Source organism: Lepisosteus oculatus, chromosome 5, assembly GCF_040954835.1.
Source record: "Lepisosteus oculatus isolate fLepOcu1 chromosome 5, fLepOcu1.hap2, whole genome shotgun sequence".
NCBI classification, from domain to species: domain Eukaryota; kingdom Metazoa; phylum Chordata; class Actinopteri; order Semionotiformes; family Lepisosteidae; genus Lepisosteus; species Lepisosteus oculatus.
Window position 1 is genome coordinate 11,321,638 of NC_090700.1, and position 25,748 is coordinate 11,347,385.

Consider the following 25,748-nt stretch of genomic DNA (forward strand, 5'->3'; position numbering starts at 1 on the left):
AGTACTTATTGAACTGAGCTATGATTGAACATGTGATGTAAATGAATGTGATAACTTATTCATTACCTAAAGTAGAAGTGATCAGGCTTTTTTGAATTAATGATATTATATATAAAATGAAAGGCTAAGGTAATGAAGGAAGTAGACTGCAGTGCAGTGATTGCCCGGGATCCTGCTGTATTTTTATTGTTAGACATCCTGCCTTAGTTTACTGATTGCTACATTGAAAATGAAGGCAGTTTGATTCTTCCAGACTTTTACCTGCTCAAATTGAAGGAAGTGACACTACCGAATTCCCAGCTGGGTCGTCCACAGGCTACCAGCTGTATCCATCTTTAGCTCCTTTTAGAGCCTCAAGGAGTTTCTTCCTGTGCCAGACAATCCTTTTAACTCCTAGAGGCAGGCCTTACTGAGTGAAAACCACCTGAGATCACTAGCATTTTGCCGCCAAAACAAGTCAGGTTCATAAAACTAACGTCTTCAGGGCAGTGAATTGCCCCTCCTTCAAAACTCTACATTCTTGCTAACTGGGAATAGAACATTCTAACAATAGGATGTCAGCACCCTGTTTTAATTTTTTGTCTGTTGAAATGTACAGAAAATATGAACATTAAAATTGAGTTAGAACACTTTAAAACAAAATGCTTGGGTATTAAGACTTAATACAATTATTTTTTAGAAGCAAAACATTTACAAAAATCTTTCTCCTTTGGGTGTATCAGCAACAGTTCTTATATTCTGGGTAGTTATGTTTTTAGGTCTAAGCAGGCAGAAATAAACTGTCGAAAAGCCAAAACCCTAATTAAAAAGATAATCTTAATATTTAATATTAAGTCACAATCTCAATATTTAAGTAGCTATCCTGAGTTCATTCATTTGCTTTAAATTGCTTTTGTAATGACATTTGTAAGAAAGTTGGCAATTTCTTTACTGCACAGTAATCATTGGGTCATATAAATATATTTTATATAGTTGTTATTGTGTGTTGATCACCTATGAGTAGGCTAACGATAGGCTAACGGTAGGTTATCTTCTAAACAAAACCAGATAAAAGCAGATTCAAATTGAAAATTAACTCTTTTTTTGTACCTAAAATTAATAGGATTAAATACAGCCTGATTAATTTCTCTTTAGGTTCTTAAGGTTTAGAAAGAGCAAAAATGGAAAATGGGATTTTCTGTATGTATTTGTATTGTTTATTTGTATTTTGAATGGTACTGTATGTTAGAATGTTTTATGTGATGCTAGATTTATCCTCACATTTTTGTCCAGATTTTCAATAGGAAGTTTAGACTAGCTGTTGACATTGTATATTCAGGCTACAGCACCTTTTTCATCTATCACTTGATGTTAGCTAACCCCTTTATTTGGAATTGTAAATGGTATAGAAATAATGATAATGTCCACTTTAATCAAGACACATTCATGGGTTTCTTGACAGGCACAGAGTTTTAAGTCATGTTCTTTAAAAAAAATAATACAAAAAGAGCTTTAATAAAAACTTACCTCACCAAGATGTCACTATAAAGCAATCTATTCATAGTGTAGTTAATTGATGACATAAGATCTGTTGATATATTTGACAGCATGGAGGTCTCTGTGGAAATACCTAGTGCATTTTAAATGTGAGATAGAAGTCTCCAGAAAAGCACTAAAATAGTTGCAAAGTTTACTTAATGTTCCCTGAAGAGAGAAACTAGTAACCATTAATTATCTCTGCTCTCTCCCTGCATAATGAAATGTGTCCCGTAAATATACCTTAGCACAGAAAAGACACACCACTGAAATATAATGGATTAAATCCAATATTTTGACCAAAGATCTCAAACAAAATCACAGAAAATGTGAACAAACATACAGATCAAAGAATCGGCATAAAACATGACATGCTGTCAAAAACATTCCAATACAATTCCAATTCCAATTGTTTAGGACATCCCTTACAACAGCCCAGGCTGCACTGTCACATAGACCTGATCATCTTCCAGATGGACTGCAGATGGATGTTCTGTCATAATTCTTACGCAGCTGTAACCAGATGGTAGTCATTGAGTGGTTGCTGTTGTTTGCTATTTATGGCATTGGTCAGTTGGTCTCACGGATGTTCTGTTCAGGAAACAAAAGCTAACAACTGCGAGACCTTCACTTTGTTTTCTTGAGGCTATTTGAAACTGCGTGATTGTAATCTTAGTACTGTGTGGTCATTCATTGTCTTACTGGAAGGACCCTACTCGATTGGATTAGAGGAATGGATAAACTATTTAATACTACTTTGTTAAATCAGTCATAAGATTGTTCTCAATTTGAAATAAAAGCCTATCATGTTAGATTCTTTCCTGCATCACACTTCCACCACCCCACATGGCTTGATAGGTCTTGAATAATTCAATAGTACAATAAACAGCGTGTTACCTGCACATTGGTTATTATCTGTGAAATATATCAAGGGCACAGTGTCATTCATTTTGTCATATCTTGTACTGTTGTTACTTTAATTAAATCTGTCTTTCTGAAAGTACTTTATATAAAATGTAACCAATTTTGGTCCTCTCAATTACCAAACACTGAACACTTGTTTTTTATTTGTAATATCACGGACTTGAACTCCAGTTCAAGTTTCCTACTGCAGTACCACTTTATCAGTGGTACCTGTCTGCTCACTGCTCACAAGTTTTGAGAGCAAATACACTCGTCATTATTGATCACATCAATGCTACAGTTGGCACAGATCCTTAGACCTGGGTAAACATTATCTGAGAAAAATTAATAATAATAATTAATAATTGCTTACACTTATATAGCGCTTTTCTGGACACTCCACTCAAAGCGCTTTACAGGTAATGGGGTCTCCCCTCCACCACCACCAATGTGCAGCATCCACCTGGATGATGCGACGGCAGCCATAGTGCGCCAGAACGCTCACCACACATCAGCTATCAGTGGGGAGGAGAGCAGAGTAATGTAGCCAATTCATAGAGGGGGATTATTAGGAGGCCATGATGGGGTAAAGGCCAGGGGGGAAATTTGGCCAGGACACCGGGGTTACACCCCTACTCTTTTCGAGAAGCGCCCTGGGATTTTTAATGACCACAGAGAGTCAGGACCTCGGTTTTACGTCTCATCCGAAGGACGGCGCCTGTTTACAGTATAGTGTCCCCGTCACTATACCGGGGCATTAGCACCCACATGGACCGCAGGGTGAGCGCCCCCTGCTGGCCCCACTAACACCTCTTCCAAAAATTGTATTAGCCGTCTTATTCTTGTACTAAAGAATTGTGCTAAGCATCACCTTTTTGATTGCCATCAGTCTTCTAACAAGATGTCTTGATTGAATCTTTTCTTAAAGCATTGACATCTGACTGACGGATATTGTGAGGAACAAATACAGAAAGGATATAGGAGTGCCAAAGCCTATGTATGGCACAGACGTCTGGACTACCATAGACTTACACTCTCTAAGCTTTACACAGCCAGTTTAGCCCATCAGATAATTACAGGGAAAAATCACCCAAGTGATTGAACATCTTAAGTTGAAACTTTAGGTAGCCAGCCATTCATGTTGGATCTGCATTCACATAATATTGATAAAGGGGAACTTTGGACAACTTTAAGATTTCATGCATTTCAAATTCCTTCCATGACAGTGATGTTGATATTTAGTTTAGATACTGCACCAACAGCAACTGCCAAACTGAGAAGAGTATATGTCAATGCTAAGGTGCAGGAGAATACTATCCTAGACTTCCTATTCACTGATGACTGAGCACTTAAATGTGGCTTCACAACTAGGCATGCAATAAACTATGGACCACCTCTATTTGAATTGTGACAAGATTTTTCTTACAGTCAGCACCAAGAAGACTGATGTAATACAGCACATCAACTTACTCCTGTACAGCTGTATGTCATGTGTATCATCACACTGAATTTGTTGGCAGTTGACATTCCATATAGGCAGCACCTTATCTTGAGTTGTTCACATTGACAATAAGAAAAGTTCACCAAAGCAAGTGTAGTCTTTGACATGTTACATTAAAAAACAGAAGAACTCATGGTGATCAAACTGAAGGTACACAGAATAATCATTTTGCTAATCCTAATATAAATATTTGAATTGAAATAACTGAAGTTTCACAATAACCAGGAAAAAAAAAATCTAAGAATATCGTAAAGACACCCCCGAAGAGCTTTGACATAGACTCAAAATCTATGAAAGAGTGTTGCACGAAATCACTCAACATGGTGCTGTCTCATTGTTACTCTCCCTATTCAATTCAAGAAGAGGAGGATCAGCAAGACTGGGAACAAGCTTGAACAATGCAAGTCCCCAGCCAGTGGCAGCTCCTCTGGCAAGCCATTCTCTGTAGTGTCCTGTCTGGTGCGCAACAGATTGTTCAGGGCATGATTCATCAATCATCTACACCCTCGCCACAGTTTTCCCAGTCGCCACGCAGAAGGTTGTTGTTATAGTTATCTTTGCTTCCAAAGTATGAATAAACAACTAATTATTCAAAGAATAAATCAACTCACCATTTAACAATTAACAAGAGACTGTTGTAGAACAATGTACTGTATATGATAGGACTGAATAATGTACGGTGCCCTTAATAATTTTCTTATTTAAGAAAAAAACGTTTTTATTTTCTAGCTTAGAGTATGTTCTTATCACGTGGATGTGACAATAGTACAGGTAACGTATTGATTTGCATTAATGCATACATTTAAAATTAAAGGGAAAAACCCTAAATATTCTTAATTATAAACAATCGTTGATCCAGCTGTACCACTTTCATTCATTTTTGGCATTATCTATATGGTCAGCTGTTCTCACAATTTATAGACATCCGTATGTCAGTCTGTTGTTGCTTATATGAGAAATCTTTAATGTATGTGGGATTGCTGGTGCATGGGTTCTAATTCAGTTTTAAAAGAAAAGTGATAAACATTTGTAATTTCTTCAACTTCAACACAAAAGGGGATTATATACTGTGGAATTTTGATGAAGCACCAAAGGCAAGCAACTGTCATGTTCAGTTGTCAGTTGGTGTTATTTATGTCATGCCATTTGGGGATTTAAAATTTGTTGTCAGGATGTGATATACTTCCTTTTTAAGCTGGAGAACAATACTAATTTAATAAATGAGTTATTACATTTATTGGAATTGTTGTAGGTGTATATGTGAAATCCATCCCATCCAAGGATTCAAATTCCATGTCACAGCAACCTTCCAGCTTTGAATAACAGTGCACGTTTTCAGAAACCTGTGAATTCCATTATGCAGGAAGACTGGTCTTGACTCATAATATCATTCAAGGCCATGAAATTGTACTGAATCTTATGTACTGAAGTGCATCTGTATATATATAGAAACTGACCTACTGTAAAGTTATCTATATATTACTTTAAATTTACCGAATTTACAAGCAAAAAGCTGGATGTTTACACTTGCCTTAAGCCCGTTTGTAGAAATAGAACCAGTTTTACTCCAACTTCATTTTTATCTGTGCAACTACTTAAAACCAGTAGGTGTTCACTCAAAGATAACAGTAGTTGTTGGGTATATAGACAGTATTTGACAAAACTCAGTTACTGTAGCTACAGTTTGCAGTAGTAAAATTTGAGGTACACCAAAAAGCATGTCTGAAGGCTGCAATGAGGTTGTTTATTTAGCACATTGGCAGTAAGCCTTTTGACAGGATTACTGAAAAAAAATCATACAACGAACCAACATATTTATGTGGATGAGAATACATTTGGCCATAATTAGTTTTTCTCATTGAATGAGACTAAAAATAGCCTTTAGCTATGACCATGTGTTCAGAGAGAAAGAGACAAACCACTGTTTGCACAGACATGTAAATAAAAAAAAAATGATTTTTTTTAAAGGTTTGTGCTATTTACTTCTGACACAAAGCAGACTGAAACATAAAGCAGAAATGCATATTTATTTACCTGAACCTGATTTTTTTCAGGATTTCTAACAATTGTGAATTTTTTGTTACTCCAGCACTAGGAAGAAAGTACAGGGTGCACCGTTCAACTTTATATCCAAAGTCCTTTCATCACAGAGATGAAAAATTAATTGATGTTACCATTATTGTGCAGGTTGGCTGGTCTTCATCTATTCATTACATAATGATGCACCAGAGGAAAGATGGTAGATCTGGTAACTTGGTGGGATTAGTGATACCATCGAGTCTAGCTTATGATGGTTCTTCACACACATTTTTCTGTAACAAAGTGAACAGTGATGCTCATCCTCACATGTACACGCAGTATATCAGATCTCTCACACTGTCATCACAGCACTGCTGAACAACTTTACTGTTTACTGAATGGATTATCCTTTTGCTTAATGTCCTACAGTGCTGTTTATTACGTGATGCCAGTGTGGATTATGTTAACACTTCTTACACGGAAAAAGATTCTGAAGTTCAGACCTTGGGTTAATCATGTACTGCATCTCTTCTTGGCCACTTGTCCTTGAAAAAAGTAAACCTCCGTAACCTGTACAGAGGAAAGCACAGTAACATCTGATGAAACTCAATTCAGATGTAGATTTTTTGTTTCCCTTTCAAAGCTCATTGTGATCTCAGTTGGCTTTCTATACATAGCAGACCTTTCAATTGGCCACAGCCATAGGATGCTAGCTGTTTCATCAGTCAAAAAGCAGAGTTTATTAACCCCATTGCCTGGCACCAGCTGGCTAACTGAGTTTACTGCGCAAGTGGAAAGAAAAAATTGTAGGGGGTTAGATCTGTCTTCTCGATGCAATTGAACAACTTGCAGTGCAGTACTGTACTGTGATAGTTCGTTAAACCAGTAAATGACAGGGAGCCTTGCTTGTCTGTTCTTATTGATTTCAAACAGTCTTTTCAAGAAGGCCGGATTCCTAATACCATTACTCATTGACATGTTTTACTGTAGCTATCCAACTGTGGTCTGTCCTGAATCTTTTTCCCCTCATCCGTTTTGTGTAAATTGATTTGCCCTTTTGTCTGTGTCATAGCAAAACCTTTGGCTGTTTTGCCTTCAGGCCCTTAGGAAAGTCAGTTTCTGGTTATATAAAACATAAAAATGTATTTTTTGTTGCATTCTTCTTCTTATCAGAAAAAATAAAAGGATTTTTTCATAATAAAAGATCAAGTTTTCTATTGTTGGAGAGTGTCATTAAAAGATGTGAGAGATCCAAGTGGCTATATAATCTCTCTGTCCACTTGGCGATGCTTTTTTGTGATGAATGATGCAATATCTAATTATCACTAGGAAACTAGATGTAGAAAACAATAGCCTTTTGAATATAAATGTCCTGCTTCCTATATTATGTAAAGGTGTTGACATTAAAAATTAAAAATTCATAGGTGTGTTTTGCAAGCCAAACTATAATGAATACATATAGAAGCCAGTTAGGTTATCCTTGTTAGGTTTGTTAGAAGAATAAACATTTGGATTTCAGTTTGGATATTGATAAACTGTGCCATTTTGATTTATTGGTCATTAACTGTGATCTGTTTGAGTGACTGTCTATTGCATAATTACCTGATTGCTACTGTATATATAAAAGAGAGATGATTGGGCACAGGTGAAAAGGTGTTTTTTTTTTTTTTTTGGTTGAAAAAACAGAAATCAATATGCCTCATCAAAGGAACTGTCACGCCCTCTGTAGCCAGAGGGCGCTCCTTCTCTGTCCTGTCCCTAGTTTCCGGTCTGCTGTTCTTCCTGTCCCTGTCTTTCCCTTGGGCTATATATTTCCGGGTCTTGCACTCTGTCCTGGCTCAGCATTGATGTTCGGATGTCCTGAGACCCGCCTAGCACCAGGGCGCCCCACGTCCGCTCCCTGAGGGCATAGGTTTCTATACGGCATTCCTGAACTCTTTGCACTAATGAGCCCGGGCCTTTTTCCCGTCTCGCCGCTACGCACATGGGTCTTTTTCTGCTCTCCTGCTCCCCACGGTTAGTCCCTTTGGACGTCCGTGACAGGAACTTCATGATGTCTGCATGTTGGAGGCTAGGTGCAGATTCAGTACATTGTCACTCACCACGTGAGACATTCACACCCAGGTAAAATATTACAGCCAAACACAGTCTGTTGATGATGGGTATGATCTAGGAAATCACAAGTCACAATACCTCCTCAAAATTGATACCGATATCCAGGTGTGGTGGTCTGGGTAGAAGTGTGCAGCCCCACAGAACTCTCAACTCCTCTTGCTCTTGTAGTGACTAATGGCATCCTGACTGTGTGGAGCTACATACTTGGTCAAATTCTTGCTGCCCTTCTGGCAGGATCATTGTCATGTGACAAAATTCCAGGAGGACAACATACATACTCATCTGCTCATATAATAGCAGCTTTATTGCAAGATGAGGAAGTGATAGGTATATCCCCTGCACATCAAAGTTGAGCCCCATTTACCATTTGTGGAATTGGCTGAAATGATGTGTGCCATCCAGGGCTCAGGGACCAGTGAACATGTACAGTACATGCATGTCCGGGCTCTATAAGAATAATAAGATAGAACCCCACATTACAACCTTTTTGTTCTGGTACTGTATCACAGATCCATTGCTTCTATTGATTCATCAGTAGCCACACGTGCTATTAGCCTTTGATTTTCACATGAGAGACCCTGTCTAGCGAGAAGCCTGGTTGAAGACAAGTGTCAAACTGTTTAAAAAATTTAGCCATGTATGTTTGTTCAATAAGATGTCAGGGCACCTTCTTCAAAAAAAAGAAAGCCTTTTTGTTTTCCTAGGGATAACATAGTGAATTTTATGGGTTAGAAGTGATAAGTTTCTTTTGACGTTCGGTACATTAATTGGCTTTTCCTGTATTTCTTTCAAATAGGTGAATTACATAATTTTATGTGTTCTGATTCTTTTATGGTGACACACCGAAATGAAAAGACTGACTACTTGTTTGCAACCTACTGCATTTAAATTATTCACAGCAGACATAGAATATTAATTTACAATGTGCTGTGAACAACAGAGAAATACAGATCTATAGCTTGTGATTCCTAGCTCTTTATTTTACACTGGTTTCTCTGTAATCACTGATGCAATTTATACTTCTGTGGATACTGGCCATGACTTGTTCTCTGGGGTCAACAGATATTTTTCAGCAAGTCACATAAATGTGAGGCTTTGAGTTGGAAATGAGTAGAACCATTATTGTGTGCTTCTCATCCTAAGGAACTCGAGGTACTGTACTTGCCAGTATCTCACTAGTGATTGAGTGATGTTTCTCAAAGGGTGCTGTCAGGGTGTGAATCAGAGGCTTGTTGGAGCGTGGCTATGCTCTCTGCATTGTCATGTTCCAGTTTGAGCCACCACTGATACAGCACTACCACTTGCAAAGACTAATTATGCAACTGTCAGAACTGTCTGAAACATAGAACAAGTATGTATTTTGTGCTTATGAGTTGTTTTTTTCTCCTTTTTTGGTTCAGGCTTACTTCAATAGCAGATGATTAGTCATAAGCTTTACTGTAGTTTTCTTGTATTATAGTTTGCTTTCTTGGTTTTAATGTTTTAACAACACCTAGGGGAAAGTTGGGTTGAAACCTGTACAAATGTTTAATTGATGATGCTGAGTGGATAATGTTGCATTATGAATGCATTAAAAAGATAATGTAATGTGGGATTACAAACTTTGTAATATAGTATACTGTATTTATCTACATAAAAAGATCATGATATTTATTGGATTTAAAACATTTCAATATAGTTACAAACAAATTGATGTTACTGGAAAAAACAAGAAAGTTTGAAACTATTAACTATTCTCTTTTACACAAAGTTTAATTGTACTTAGTTACAGTACAGTATAATATATATTTTAAAATTATTTTTGTATGCTAATGTTGGTCGGGTTTTTACTTGGTGTATAGTATATTAAAATAAAATCATTCATTTAAGACTTATCTTGGATTTGTTTTTGCCTCCAGAGGTTCTGTACCACAGAGTATATGAAATTTCCAGTACATAATTATCACCAGGGTTACAAGTTTGTTGCCAATTAAATTTAAAAAATGATCTTAAGCTCAAGTCAAGTTTTCCCTTGAAAATCATTGCAACCAAAATAGTCTGTGGGGGATTTCTTTTTGTCTGTTTACCTCAGTAAAACTCAATAGTTCTATTAAATGTATTTTTATACAATTTTATTTAAAAAAATGCAATGGCTTTTGAAGCTATGATCCTTTATCTTAATTTTCATTTCATCCTGAAGTTTTCAGCTCAATGATGTGCTTGTCTAGATGGTATACTTATTTTAGTATTTTTAAAGATATATTGAAAATGTCTTCTCAATAGATATTTTGTAGTCTGAAAGTCCTGCTTTTCTTCCATTTACTTGTTGAGATAGTTGTTTAAAGAACTATTCTGTTATTGCTTAGCTGTATTAACATAGCAGAGTTATCTGGTATGGTAATACCATAATACTCTATTTACTGTAGTTTTACTTGTACGTTAACCATATTGAGAGACCATATCTGCACATAGAGTCAGTTCTTTTTAAATTTGATACCTAATGAGACATCCAGCAAGTTTGACCTGATAAGTACTAAACATTCTTTCTCAGTCTGTACCTGTCATTATAATTTATTTCTAATAAGTGCTTGCTGATTTAAAACATCCTTTTCTGACATCTTGATTATTGGTGTTACCAGTTTTGTTCTTAGGCTTTGGGATCCTCAGTGACAATGTTTGTTCTACAGGTGAATTGCTTTCAATTGAATTAAAGTTACAGAGTTCAAAGACTTTCTGAATTTGAATGTAAAAGGCTACTGCTCACGTACTTTTGCAACAAGGCCAAGGAATGTTGAACTTTTCTTTTTTTTGTGGAAAATAACCTTTGACATCAAGATATTAAAAGCTGAACCAAATGAAAAGTAGAGAAAAAGAAAGGTCAATATGTTTCAGGCCTTGATAATGCCTGAAAAATTGACTACATTTGAATCTATTCTGTAAATGGTATTTAAAAATGCTAAGGGCTCCCTAGTGACTCAGCCAATAAATGATGTCCCGACATCAAAGGAGTGAGTCTGGGCTATGCCATTTGCTGGCTTTGTATTGGATTGTTCACAGCTTGCTGTAGTGAGTCAGCCATGGGTTTTTTGGTTTGCCATACTGCAAGGCAGCAATGTGGAGTAGTGGTTAGAGCTCAGGACATGTAACTGGAAGGCTGTAAATTCTAATTTGGGTACAGCACCTGCTTTCGTACCATTGAGTTCGGAACGTCACTCATACTGATTCATTAAAAATGCCCAGCTGTATAAATTAATACATGCTTTATGTCAGGATGATAAATTAAAGCAATCCCTATGATTTGTGAATCCTGTGATCACCCTGTGCGCTTGTAGAGCTGTCAATGGCGTTGCGGGACTCACTGTATGAATTGCTCTAGGAGTGACAGCTTTGGACAAGTAACAATTGTCAGCTCTGAGCTGCAATCAACAATTGATTTTCACATTTATTGTTTGCAAATGTTCAAACAGGGTAATGAACACTATAAAATGAGAAATTGTATTAATAAGGGTTTTGTTACTTAAATTGCCCAGGATAATCACAAAAGAGAAATGATTCGATAATAGTGAAAAGAGTACAGACAATAGGCTATTAAGACCAAAAAATAATTTATCGGTCAGAATTTAACAAATCTATGGTCTCCCAGTGTCATGAAGACACAGATTCCTTAAATACATCTGAAAGCATTAATAATATTTATAATAACAGAAGGTGCTAAAAGCAAGTTGTACTGAACATTAATATGCTTTCTTTGAGACTTGAGTTCAACGTGACATTCATGGATATAATTTACAGTACAGCTGAACACATACAGTAGATCCATACTGTAATTGTTTTCTCCTGTGGTTGGAAGATGGTAAAAAATGAATTGAGAAAGTACGGCTTTACCCCATTGTTGTCAGTTATTTTTCGGAACTAGGAAGAATCCTGTGTTCTACTTGTAAGTGGCTTAACTATTTAAGAAGCTAGTTAATACAGATGATTTTTATGTCACCTTTTTTGCATAGTCTTTTTTGAACTGCAGATGTAAAACATGAACACCAGATTTGCTTGTGTTGCATGAACTGTGATTCTCACTGTGTATCTTTATTTAAAATATACACCAGACAAATTAATCATAAGGTTTCTACATCCATAAGCTATAATCGGATGTTCCCCTCTCAGTTGTATGCTGATTGCTACTCACTCCAGCTGACTGCAGATGTTGCCATAAAGACATGTATCAGTAGATTTACTGGAATGTAAATAGCTTGACTTGTTGGGCACTCATTAATATAACTTGCCACACATTTCCTGATTAATGATTTATTTTACTGAGCCTATCTAGCTTTAGAATCGGTTAAACCGGATGTCTAATCTATTTTGGATGCATGTTGGTTTTCTGAAAGCTTGAGGGATCAGAGAAGGATAAAGCTTTTAAATGCATACCATAGTTTGTAGTATCAAAACATAACAGTTCAGTTTAAAACTTTTTGATGTTTTAAGTACATTGATGTAACTTGCAGCTTTGAAGACCATAATATCCAAATATGAATCGTTTGGAAAACAGGGAGTTTGTGAAGTAGGATTGTTTTTAATGTCATGCAAAATCTTTCTAATAAGTTACAAAATATACCGATAGAAGAGCTAGATTACAAGCTATAACACTTATTTACATTTATAGTATTAAACACTATTATTTGAGTTAGTCTATAGCCTGTTCCTTGATTTTTTGTGAATACATTTTTATTAGTTTTAGTGTTTCTACTGTACAGTATATGCAAGCCAAAACAATTCTTTCAAAAATACAATTTCTTCCCTTTTAATGAACCTCCAGTCTATAGAAGTAACTGTCATCAATACTGTTTTATTTTAATATTCAATGTGCATTTCTTTGACATTTCTCATATGTAATTGGGTTAGTGTTTTAAAGAAACATGTCCAGTTAAGCTGTTTGATATACTGTTGCATAATTATAAATTCTGTTACTGTGCTTTTGCTTGATGTTACTGTAAAATTTGGAACTTGGCTAGCAGTTTGTTGAATCCTTTAAGGCTTGTAATTTACCTTGTTCTAAATGCTGACAGTGTGAAAAATTGCAATTTTAGAGGATTTATTGAATATTATAACAGCGTGGATGTAGTAAAAACTAAATTTACGTTTTATGATGCAGGGATGAAAGTTATCATCCAATTGTTTAATTTTAAGATTTTGAGGGGTGGGGTTGAACATTGAACGCAGTCAATGTAGTCGATTAAATCTTGAATCTAACGAATGTGTTGGAATTTCAAATGAATGTTTTTAAAAACACATAACCAAAACATTTGCAGACATGCAGTGCAGTCCATTGTAGCCCTAGCAATAAATGACACTAGACAATCAATGACCGAAAAGATTAAAGCAGGGCTTAAGTGTAGTGGTCCACATTAATTACACCAGACATGGCATGATGTACAGTACATAAATTATTAACACAGCAAATAACCTTGAGAATTCAGTAGACCTGTGGGATTTGCTGATTGACTAGCATTCTAAATATACCTGAAATGTGCACAAGTGAGATGGAGCTCTTAATTGACTGAAATGCTTTCTTTTTTTTTAGGTTAGTAAAAGTCCCCCACTGGACACAGAAAGAGCAAGGAAACAAACGTTCGAACTGTAATGTGACTTGTTGTGGAAAATCTGTAAATTCAGTATCAGTTAGAAGTGCATTTTAGACACCGTGTATTACTCTCTTCCCGAGAGCCTGAACTCATTATAGCAACAAACCCATGGTGAACTCCTCATAGCCACTGCACTTATGGTGTTTTTAGTAGAAGGTACAAAATAAGTGAAAGCTCAGTGGGAAGTGAGTGTACGTGGCTCTGAGTGGTACTACAAAGGCTCTCCTGACTAATGTGTCACATGTTGACCATGTTTAGGATTGAGTCATGCAACTTGTGGAGATGGCTACCAATGATTCAACTAGCACTGAACCATCGATCTTGGCAAAGGCAGAAGGAAATTCACTGTGTGCCTTTACTTTGACTGCAAATGCATAATGTTATATCACTAGAAAAAAAAAAGAACATAAGACATTGTTATACTTAAATTAATTTTTGGGGAAAAAAACAATATGAATCATGTAACAGAGGAAATATATTCATGACTGGCAGATATTAATAGTTATTTGATGCTTATATTAAAATGTAATATATTAAAATAAAAGGGGAACAAAACGATGCCAAGAAGTGAATGGCCAACCACTTTTACTTCTGTTACTGGTAACATTATAGAAACAGTAGTTTGAGCCAAATTAGCATATAGCATATAAAACAGTAGCATTTTAAGAGCCCTTGATCACAATTTTAGAATTAGGGAGTCTCATCTAATGTGCTTGAACTCTCAAATCAAGCAGCAAGGTCAGCAGAAAACATTAGATTCTTAGAACATGTGACAGAGGTGGACCATCCTGGTCTGCTGAGTCACAATACAGCGGGATTTGAGTTTGTTTAGGACAGAGAATAAGAAGTGCTTCTTTATGAAGAGTTTTGGGATATCTTAAACAGTCTTCCCAGTCAGGCAATTGAGACCCGAGCTCCGGGCTTTTTAAAGAAATGGCTGGATACAATTTAGTATTCACCTAGTTACTGAATCGAGTAAGATGTTAGTATTTTCTACAGACAAGAGGTTTTCAGATGCTGCACAGACATGCCATTGTATGGGAATATTGTCGTTTTTAGGTGATTTTTAATGCTTAGAAACTGTAGGAAGTGGAATGTAATATTCATATCTTTTGTGGTTGCAATAAAATTCTAGACAGTAATTCAATCTACCCTGCTTTGCTGAAATCCAATTTCATTTACAGATGGGCATAACATTTATTTCTGTAGTAATGATTTAAGTTATTTTAGCAGGGCATTTAATGTAGTATTGCACAGCCTAGCTTTCTGTGAAATTACTGCATATGATAGTAAAAACAAGGTTACATACTTTGGGGGAAGTGCCATGTAATTTGGTAGAAATAACCCTGGCTAATTATTTAAACTGAGTGAAAAAAATCAGCTGATGGAATCTGTAATGGGATTCATAACTGGAGTAAATCTTTGCTTACAGTGGATCTAAAAGAAACTATAACATATAGCTCTATTCTCTTCCATTCAGCAGTTGTGTATAGTTACATCACAAAGGAATGTGTAGACTTTGATGTACCACCTTATTCAGGGCAGATATATTTGAAAACAAAATACAATGGGGATGCGTACGTGACACTAAAATGGTATTTATTTTATTATAACAGAATCACTTATGGAATTCATTTATTGGGTCAAATTGATGCCAAGCAACACAGTGTCACAAATTTCAAATACTGCCTGAGGGGAAACATCCCAGAGCTGGTTCCATTCTTATTAGTATTCCATTACTGTTATTTTTATAAGAAAAATGTTTTTAGATCAAGACCTGGGCAGTGTTTGTAAATTTGTTCTTGCCATCTTAGAATGTAATATTCTCTTGCAGTGCATGCCTTCCAGGAATTTGGAAAAGAAGTGCTGGGCTCTGTGTTTTTGATTCCCAGAGATCACCCGTCCACTTAAATTTAAGGTGTTTAATGCAGACTGCTTGTTGTTGTTGCTAAAAGGCACTAATTGTTATTTTATACAGCACTGTGTACCAGAAGATAGAAATAATGAAAAAAGGGAAAGAAAGAAAATTGACCACAAAACAGTGTTAATTGGGCCAGTCAGACCACATGCTTTTTTTAGTTGTTTTGGAAACATCAAGTGTAGTATGATGAGGTTAAAAGCTCCAGCCAGCATTTTGGCTAAGGCTGAGGAGGCGTGTGTAAATGAATTGCTTAACTGCGGTGGAAAGAGCTATGCTATACCCTGTTTGCTTCATTAACTCTGATAATATTTTTCACAAAAGCAAAAATAAATGCCAAATCATTTTAAAACATGTGAAACAGGCATTTATGTAATTATATAGTAGATTTCTGTGTGATCTCGGGTTAGAAGGCACAACAGGGCACAGATGCTGAAGGACAATAGTATTTCTTTAAGATCTATCCTTCAATGTTCTCTTTAAAACATTTTTGTATGAAAAAGCTAGCCTTATGAATTATCTCTTCTTCTTGTCTTTGTAGACTGTAATACAGTATACAGCATCTTCTTGTGTTCTCCCTGTGGAAGGAGAGTCAGTAGGAAGAACTGCATTCTAATGGCAGAACCTTTCTGGAATCTCAGTAGTAATGAATTTGTCTGCATTTGATCTCCTCTGGGCATATTATTGCCTGTATTATAATTTTTCAATTCAGTTGTAAGCAAAAAAAAAAGTTTATGAATTCACTACTTTATTTACACAGTTTGTTGCCTTTGTTATTACAGTTTCACCCATCAGTGTTAATCCACCCAAGGTCTGTCTCAAGGGTATAGTTCCTTTTCATATATTTTTTTTATATTTCATTTTATGGTGCGTTAATGTAAAATTAAATATGCATTCACTGCAGTGTGACAACAATTGAGGTGTTTGTTGTTCTTTTTTTTCTTGAAGGGACGGAATATTCTTTTTCTTTCATTGCAAAGCAGGGTACATAAATAAAGATATGCCAAATGTGATTATTTAGTAGTCATTCATTCATTCCCTAGGTCTGGCACTGTACCTCACAGGTTAGCAGTTCTTTTTCCTTGAGTTTATTTTTGGTTTATTGGTTTGGCTTACACCCTCAAATCTACGTTTTACATACCTATTGTAAAAAATAAATATGGGTTGTACGCGGTGTTCTGTCAGTAAGAATACTAACCTTGCTGTTTTTCATAAACCATTAGCACTGTGTGATGTTGCCAAGATCTGAAAGGGCCTTGCAAATATGCAGTGTGGACATTTCAACAGTGTTATAATTGGTGTGCTGGCATTTTAACCTCGAAGTACATCTCCTGCCACATGGTACCACTGTTCTTGTTTTTGTTCAGACTCTTTTTGGTGCTAGTTAGCCATCAGAGCTGGCCGGGATGTAGACAAAAGGTGGTTCCTTTCCTAGGGTTTCCTTGTTGAAAGAGTTCAGTTATCTTGAGCTAGCTAAGGAGGTCACTGTGCTGGAGCAGTCAATGGAAAAGCCATTTAAATCCGAGATGGTTGTGGTGAGCTCTTAGATTCCTGCAAGCTATTCAGCAACTGATCTCGAAACTAGACTTGTTCTTGGGGGAACAAAGGGAACACAAAAGGTACTAAAAATCCTAGAGCTAGAAAATCTGGATTAAAATTTGCCGACGCAGGACCTACTCCAACCACAGCAGCATTTGTACAGCAGGAATTCCAGAGTGAAGTGAACATGCTGAGCCAGTAGGCTTCTCATGCCAAGGCATGAAGAGGACAAATACAACTTGTGAAGACCGCTTTCCAGAGACAAGCACGGACTGTATGTTCAAGCTACTCACATTGAAATAGGTAGAGAAGTGAATTAAAGGGGTAGTATGGGTATACAGGGTTGTGCAAATGATAGTATTGTTGGGTCCTTAATGACCAAGTAGTGAGGATTTTGGTTTAATATCTCGTCCAGTCAGTTGGGGACACCAATGATTAACTGGAGACACGGCAAACAAAGCAAAGAAACATTTCAGGTAAAAATTGAACTTGTATATCAGCTTATGCCAGTAAGATGTTCCAGCCAGTTTTTCAATCTCCTGACCAAATCCCTTCTGGAAATCACAGTGTTTTGATTTGATTCTTGGCAAAGATATGCATCCTGTCATGAATCATATTCTTGTAGGCAGAGATGAAAGGAAATTAATGCCCAGGTTCTGGCATCTACAACATTGAGTAACTATATGTCTGATCTGGGTGTGGCAGATATATAGCATCTAAATTAACCCTACAGCCAAAGATTTTTTTCTTTCTTAGCAACACATAAATCATACTCCCGATTTATCAGTATTTTTTACATTGCGGGTTCATTTTTCTCTTGTACCCAATGAAGAGATGCTACTCATGTTACATCAGATCAACATACCACTTTCTGCAGATTTGTAGGGATAACTTTTCATTTGTCCCTCTGGCTTTTTATACTACACTGTTATGAATTGAGATGCTTCAGATGCAGTTTAAAGCTAAACTAGAGGAATTATGAATCATGGATCTGTCAGTGACTCCTGCATTCTATAGGAATATACGCATTTAGGAATAATTCTAAAGTATCTGCTTCACAACTGCACAAATCTTATCCTGGTAAATATTATGATGAGAAACTATGTTGGCTGTTCTAAAACATTCACAACAATTTACCTTTTTTAGTTTACTGCAACATAGTTAGAAAATAAGTGAATTCACTGCCAAGACACTGTAGATATTTGGGGAAAATTAGAGCCCCTTCTGTCTGAAATGATACAGACTTTCAGTTAGAGGTATTTCACAGTGATGTGAATACTGACAAAATTTCTCACTTTTGGAAAAAAAAGATAACTCACACTTTATGCAAGCTTCTGACTTGTCTATTTGATTTGCTGTATTGCCAAGCTGTATGCTCAGGAGGCTTATATGAGCAAATTAATACATCACAATCAAAAAGACTTTATTACAGGATGTCTTACTTACGATTATATTTGACATTTCCTCTACGTTATACACATTTCAAACTTCAGTTAAAATATCCATGGTTGGAATGAAGTCAAGTATTCTTTAGAGATTAGTTTTCATCAATATATTTAAATATTATACTGCATGTCTGTTCTTAAGCAGTGGTGTTAAAAGGCAACATTTTCTCTATCCAGTTTTGCAATGTCTAGGGGAAGTTTGCTTTGTCTTTAGAACCAGTAACTCAAGCTGTCTGTCTGATATTACTGTTTTTATTTTTGTCAACAATGCACAACACTGCATAATGCTCTGTGCCTTATGTCCAGTATTTTGTGCAGTATTTTTATATGTAGACAGTATCTTCTATACCTGCCATGTCTGTTTCTGATATTTTTTAGTAAGCCTAATTATCTTTAAATTCTGAAATGGAAAAAGCTGTCTTATTTCTAGTTGTGCTACTGATCACGCAGAGATACTGTACCTGCACATAAAGATTCACATCCACCTGTTGCATGCCATCACACAAAACAGCTTGAATAAAATTTTCAGTCTTCAGGCACAGGATTCCATTATAACATTGACTGTGCTATGATTCCTCTTTCTCACCCTTTAGGGTATACTGGGATATCATTATATTATACTGTATTGTACTTATTTTGTTCAGGTTTTGAATTTTTAAAACTAATAGCAGCTAGTTTACTATAGTAAAATGCATTGCACACTTTGTGATTTTACTCTTAATGATTCATACTGATTACATGGTCTCAGAGAAAGATGTAGATGTATTGAAATGCAATCCTGAAAGCAAAAAATGTAATACTGTAATATAGTATAAGCAGCTGATGTATGACATTCTCTACATTTTTTTAATTTAAATCTGACTTTGGCTGTCCATATCCAGCTGGCTTCTGCAAACTTGTTTTCATATTGCTGCATTTTGCAGGTTCTCTTCATTTTTTAAATTTGCACATGCTAATTAATTCTTTATACTAACCTAAAGAGTGCAGTATATAATGTTGGTTTTGAAAGCCATACAGTAAGTGATTGTAAGCCAAACACCCTTTAGAGAAATGAATTAAAAGACTGTGAATTTTGTCTCCTGACAGGTATAATCTACACCACTGATATGCTGGATCGTGAGACCAAGGACTCTTACTGGCTCACTGTTTATGCCACTGACCATGGTGTTGTGCCCTTGTACACTGCCATCGAAATATACATTCAAGTGGAGGATGTGAATGACAATGCGCCTCTGACCTCCGAACCCATTTACTACCCTTCAGTTATGGAGAATTCCCCAAAGGATGTGTCGGTGATACAGATAATAGCACAGGATCCTGACTCCACTTCAGGAGACAAGCTGACTTACAGAATCTCTAGTGGGAACCCGCAGAACTTTTTTGCTATAAACGCCAAGACAGGTAAGAGCTCTTGGTTTGATTCCTTGTGGCTATCTACAGTAATGTATTGGTAGAGTGAGTCAACTAAATAAATAGGTCTAGAGCAGTGGTTTTCAAACTTTTTGGACCAAGTATCACCCCTAATCCAACCAAAGCATCCAAGTACCACCTACAAGTCATCATCTCATAGGAACCCTAGAAAGTCTCAATGACCAACATGAGCACATGTGCACACACATTCACACATACATATAATAAATATCATAATAATAAACTTTGTTTGATATATTAAAATGTGGCTTCTCAAAGTGTTTTACAGAAAAAAAAACAACAACAAATAGAAATAAAAAAGCACCATTTCAGTGAGAGGGGTGAGCCTGTTTAGTTGAGCAAAGCAGATGTGAATTAATTTTTCGAGCCTTGATACAATTCACAACAGTCTAACAGATTTTAAATCGTCAGGCATTTTCTTGACGGCAAAGGTCTCGCGGTGGATGTTGCAATGAAACCATTAATTTCTGGAGCAACCTCTCTAATTCGTGCAACTACACCGCTGTGTCGGCTTGTCATTGCTCTAGCACCGTCTGTACAAACTCCGACACATTTTATCCAATCGATGCCATTCTCTTCGATAAATTCATTCAGAAGCTGAAATACGTGCTCTACTGTAGTTCCTGTTGGTAGCGGCTTACAGAACAGAAAGTCCTCACAGGACGTACCCTCAAACTCGTATCTAACGTAAACGAGCAAATTGGCCAAATCGACTACAGACTCATCTAATTGCAGTGAAAAACATCTGCTCATCTTAACGCGCTCTGTCAGCGTACTTTTGATATAATCCTTCATTTCAATAATTCTGTGAATAAGACTGTCAATAAGACTGTGTCTTTCAGGGGGGGCAGCAGGTCGAGCTGTTCAGCAGCTTTTTCTCCACACATAATAGTGTGGGGCTTACCTGCTTTAGCAATCCGCAAGCTTGCATTTTTCCACGTTTCCGTTTTTATTTCAGTGTTTATTTTAAGTACTTATTTCATGCGCATGGGAGAGAAACACAGAGACGCTCGGTGCATTTTTCTCAAATTAACTTAGAACAGTTCTTAAATATTTTTCTGTTATTTTTCATGCTTTCCTTGTGTTCACAAGATTACCAGCGTTCGTAGCATGCATTTCTATGCATTCCTGTGTTTACAACGTTGGCGTTGTTCCAAAATCACGCACATTCTCCTTTCTCCCTATTTGCTGGAGATACTGTAGCTTTTTTTAAATACAATTGGTCACTTGCGTCCATAGCACGCATTCCTATAGAGTGGTATAGAATTACAGAATATCTCTTGTGTCCACTGAAGTATAAGCGTGCACTGTATCGTAGTACGTAGGCTGCGTATTCGACACGTATAAAAATACAAAATATGAAAACCCGTCCTGATTTTTTCAGCGCACACAACACAGTTCCAGGGTCATTTGGCGTACCACCTGGCGGCACGCCATGTACCACTGCCAGTACGCGTACCACAGTTTGAGAACCACTGGTCTAGAGGATCAGAGTAATGATTTTTTTCCGTAGTCTTTTTGTTAGGATTGGACAGTCCTAGATAAAATTCAGCTTTTAACTGTTTCATTGTACGACTACCATAAGTAACAATGTTAATTTTAATGGTTAAAATGCTCTTATATTGGATCGTTTCCATTGCAAAGACAATTGAACTTGACGGGACATAAATAATAAAAACAAAAAAAATCATGTTTGATTAGATTAAGCTAAAAAAATACACTCCATTAGTGATATATTTCTTCCAACTACTCTTGAAGCCTTAGTAAATCACCGTATGTTGTTTGACTTGTAACAAATAACATACATCAAAATTTGCCCAGTTTTTGATGGAGCAAGTTAGCCAGGTTGTCGTTTAGGGGAGTGTGAGCTTTGTGTAACAAATCAATTTTAAGGCTGTCCATTATAGAAAATGTTCTTTGTTTAAGTACTGTATGATTGCTCACAGTCAGAATACATTTTTAATTCATAGCATGCTTGATATGCAGCTATAGCCAAAAGGCAACTCCACCAGATATAGTTTATATTAGAATATGCAGCTATCGAATTAGACAGAGCATAACATCACGTGTTTATGTGGTAAAAAACATAAGATGTACGGGAGTTCTTGTCATTAAGAAGAATGAGTTTGGAAAAAACAACCAAGCTAGGGATAATTTGGTGTGGTGGTTGTTGTAAGCCTATGTTTGGAAATATTCTGTAGCAAAGTTATTTTTTTTCTTTAGAATTAACAAATGACATTAAAACTGTTCTGTCCAAGACAACCGTTAAGTGCTGCTGTATATTGTATACAATGCTGTAGATGCCATGGTATAATCACAGGATAGTTTGGGAAAGCACAAGAAGCATACAATAAAGGCATGGTAAAGCACTGTCATGTATGGTAAAACATGATACAAATTGGTTAAAACCTCGGCAAAGTAAAATATATGCATAGTAGAACTGTGAGAAAGCTGGGAATGCCAGTACACAGTGTAGATGTGAAAAGTTGTAAAGAAAGTTGCAAATAATTAATAGCCACATAGCGGCTACCTTGCCATTCAGGTTGTTCATTTTGTACTTTTTCAAAACGAAGTCAAAGGCTATGTCTTAAGACTTTCTTGTAGCATGTTAGAGAATTAAAATTCAACCTTCTTTTAGCTAAATCCTCTTTACATTTACCACTAAGGGCTTTCTAAAGCCCTGTGTATTTTAATTCTGATTTTGAAAATATATTCCACTGGCTCTAGAATCAGTTTTCTCTGGCAGTAATCTCTAAATATTTTATTCTTTAAGGCTGGAACTCTGATTAAATTTTTATTACTAGCTCTTCAGTAATTCAAGCTGTAGTCATTTTGGGTTTTAAAGCAAGTGAATTAAGAAGCTAATAAGTACAGAAAGCTCTATTTATCAAAAAGTCTGTTTGACACTCCACTGTGGAAACATATTTATTTATAGATTTTGGTGATTATATCCATCCCATCAAAACTCACTCCTTGGATTTTGTCCCAGATGTTTATTATACAGTATATGGAGAAAATATATCCAAATGTTTGTAGAAAGATATTGAAAGGGTAAAACTGATACAATCATGTTTATAACAAAATACTTACACTCACAGCTAACACATTTCATCATTACCTGTGTGCATTTACAGTATAAACTCAGATGTCTTACCATGAGTCTTACAGGACTCCCATAAGGATTTCTTATGTTTCCAGTTAGTGCAATATTCCTAGTTTGTTATTCTGTGAGGTGGCACAGTAATGTGCCAACTAGGGATTCTGTGTCACACCCAGTGGGTTCTGGGTTTGATTCCTGTCTCGGACTCCAGTCAGTATGGAGTTTGCATACGTTTCTTATTAAGGTCTGCTTATACGTAAATATAATTGCTCACACATGAAGAAAGTTCAACAGCTGAACCAAAGAAAATAATTCAGTTGTTCCAGCTATCAGTTGCACTATGGACTGGTGTCCTGTCCAGGGGAAGTGTCAGTATCAGTAAGTGTCTGGAATGGGCCCTGGCTCTGCTGCAGTTGTAAAAGATAAAACATGGTCAGACAATAACATGATGTTAGTCTCTTTCTAAATTGTGTTATTACATAAATAATTGATTTTGTTTTGAATGCCTTTAATACAAACATGGAAAACTAAAAGTAGCATATTTGGTATGTAAAAATGTATTGGGTAGAAGAGACTACCATGCATGTTATTACAAAAAATAGATGTAAATGATGTCCCTTCTTTTCCTAATTCCATGTAATTGGTGAATTGCATGATTGAAGAGCTAACACGGTACTAGGTTTAACTAAGAAACCTGAATCTCTGGCATATGTATTAGAAAGAACTGGTTTAGAAAATCTAATAGGTGTAATTGTAATAATAATAGGTGTAATTGTAACATCTTCAGTCCTGATGCCTTTTAGTCTCAGTGTGCTGAAATGTTATCTTCTAAAACATAACATCAAAAAATTTAAATGAAAGAGCACTATAACTTTTTTTATTGTACTGAATACATTTCCTAATGAACACATACTGTACTCCTTATATTGTGTGTATAATCTTCACAAGTTGTTTACTCCACTTTCTAAAGTATTAGTAGAACAATGAACTATGAAGTGATGTATATTGTATAGTATGTATTATTACACTTAATAAAATTGGCTTCCATGCATAATACCAGTGTCTTAAGAACCAGTTTAACTTTTAAAAAAATACCTCCCAAAGCTGTGAATTGCAATTAAGGACAAATAATTACTTGTTACTGGCTTGTCTCTTAATATGTTAGTAATAAGGTTAACTCACTTCATTAATTGGTGATTGCTTCTTTCCAGTTAGATAAAGTTGTGTGTTAATTAACAGTTTTGTGCACTTTCCTCTGACTATACAGAGACTGTTTAGTGCCATTTCAGATGATGTACGGAAATTGTAAATTCTGCAGTTTTATTAATGGCCTCCTCAGCAGATTACTTGATTGAAAAAGTAGACAGCAATTTGTGCAGAGAATACAATCACCTTGAGTGTCTAATTATCTTTATCTATGGTGTTCAAATAAATACCCAACATGTCAAAACCATTGACTGTAGTTGTAAAGATCATATCTTCTGAAGTTGACTTGATTCTACTGGCAATATTATCATGCATTGCTATCTGATATATATAAATACTAAGCATCAAAAGAATGTATCACTATTTTTATGCATGCATGTTTTAAAATAATAAAGAATATGAATATTAAATGTTGATTAATTGTTTATAAAATGTTGATGAAAATGTAGATAAAATTATATGGAATAATGTTCATTGGTCTTTCATGACTGATATGCTCAAGAGACCTTACCCGTAATTGGACACAAGGAATAAGGTGATTTAATCTGTTGAATGTCTTCTTGAAAATATACCAGAAGGAATTATTATTATATTTAGAGAAAATTTCTTTTTTGCTGTTGGTATATTTGAGCAGCACTTTAGGGGAACTTACCAACAGCCGAAGCAAGTATTCTTTAGCGATCAATCAATGTTAACAACCCTGATGGACATCAGCAAGTGTGGTGCACATATGCAGAACAATATGATACTTGCTGTCTACAACAGACCGATAGATGGTCTGGGAAGTGTTTTGTCACTAGAGAATTCCACTTGTAGTAACTGATGGCAGCTGGACTACATGGTGTTACATTGATCTGGTTTTGGTATCACAATTGCCACCCTTCCTGCAGGCACATTCTCAAGTGACAACACGTTGCAGTGATAAGATGATAATGATGATGTCACTGGGAAGATGTGTATTAAAGTATCATAGAGCTGCTGTATACAGTCTTTTAGACTAGATTGATAATGTGCTATATTCTTGACAACTGTAACATTATCAGCCATCATGCTTCATGGGAAATAGAAGTTTTTGTGTGAACAAACATTAAGGTGGCTCTTTGATGGGAAATTACTACACGTCCTTTACTATAAATGGAATAAAGATAAACCAAGAGTATGGTAGTTAACCTCTATTTGTAGATTCCTTTTTTGAAATGCTTTAAAATAAATTTCATACTTTCAGTAAGTAATCTCTAGTTCTGCTGTTCAGCATGTCTTTCCACTAATACTAATAAGATATTGTTTCAGAGCAGTGCATCATTCAGATTTAGACCCACAGCAGTCTGTTTGATTTCTGTTACTCTTCTGTCATTTTTTGTATATGTGAACAATAGGTATGAGGAAGGAGTATACTGTGAGGTTTCTGTGTGCATTAATAGTTAACACTAAAAATAGG

The 25,748-nt window shown here is 36.0% G+C and overlaps 1 protein-coding gene across 10 annotated transcripts in view; it reads left to right on the forward strand.

Annotated features, from left to right (window-relative positions):
• LOC102696169 (protocadherin Fat 3) overlaps nucleotides 1–25,748 on the forward strand; it is a 202,811-nt gene that overhangs the window by 71,303 nt on the left and 105,760 nt on the right. For all 10 annotated transcript variants that reach the window (XM_069190096.1, XM_069190094.1, XM_015341579.2 and 7 more), the window contains one exon: nucleotides 19,660–19,974. In XM_069190096.1, coding sequence (XP_069046197.1) covers nucleotides 19,660–19,974 — 315 coding nt within the window. The remainder of the gene's footprint in view (nucleotides 1–19,659; nucleotides 19,975–25,748) is intronic.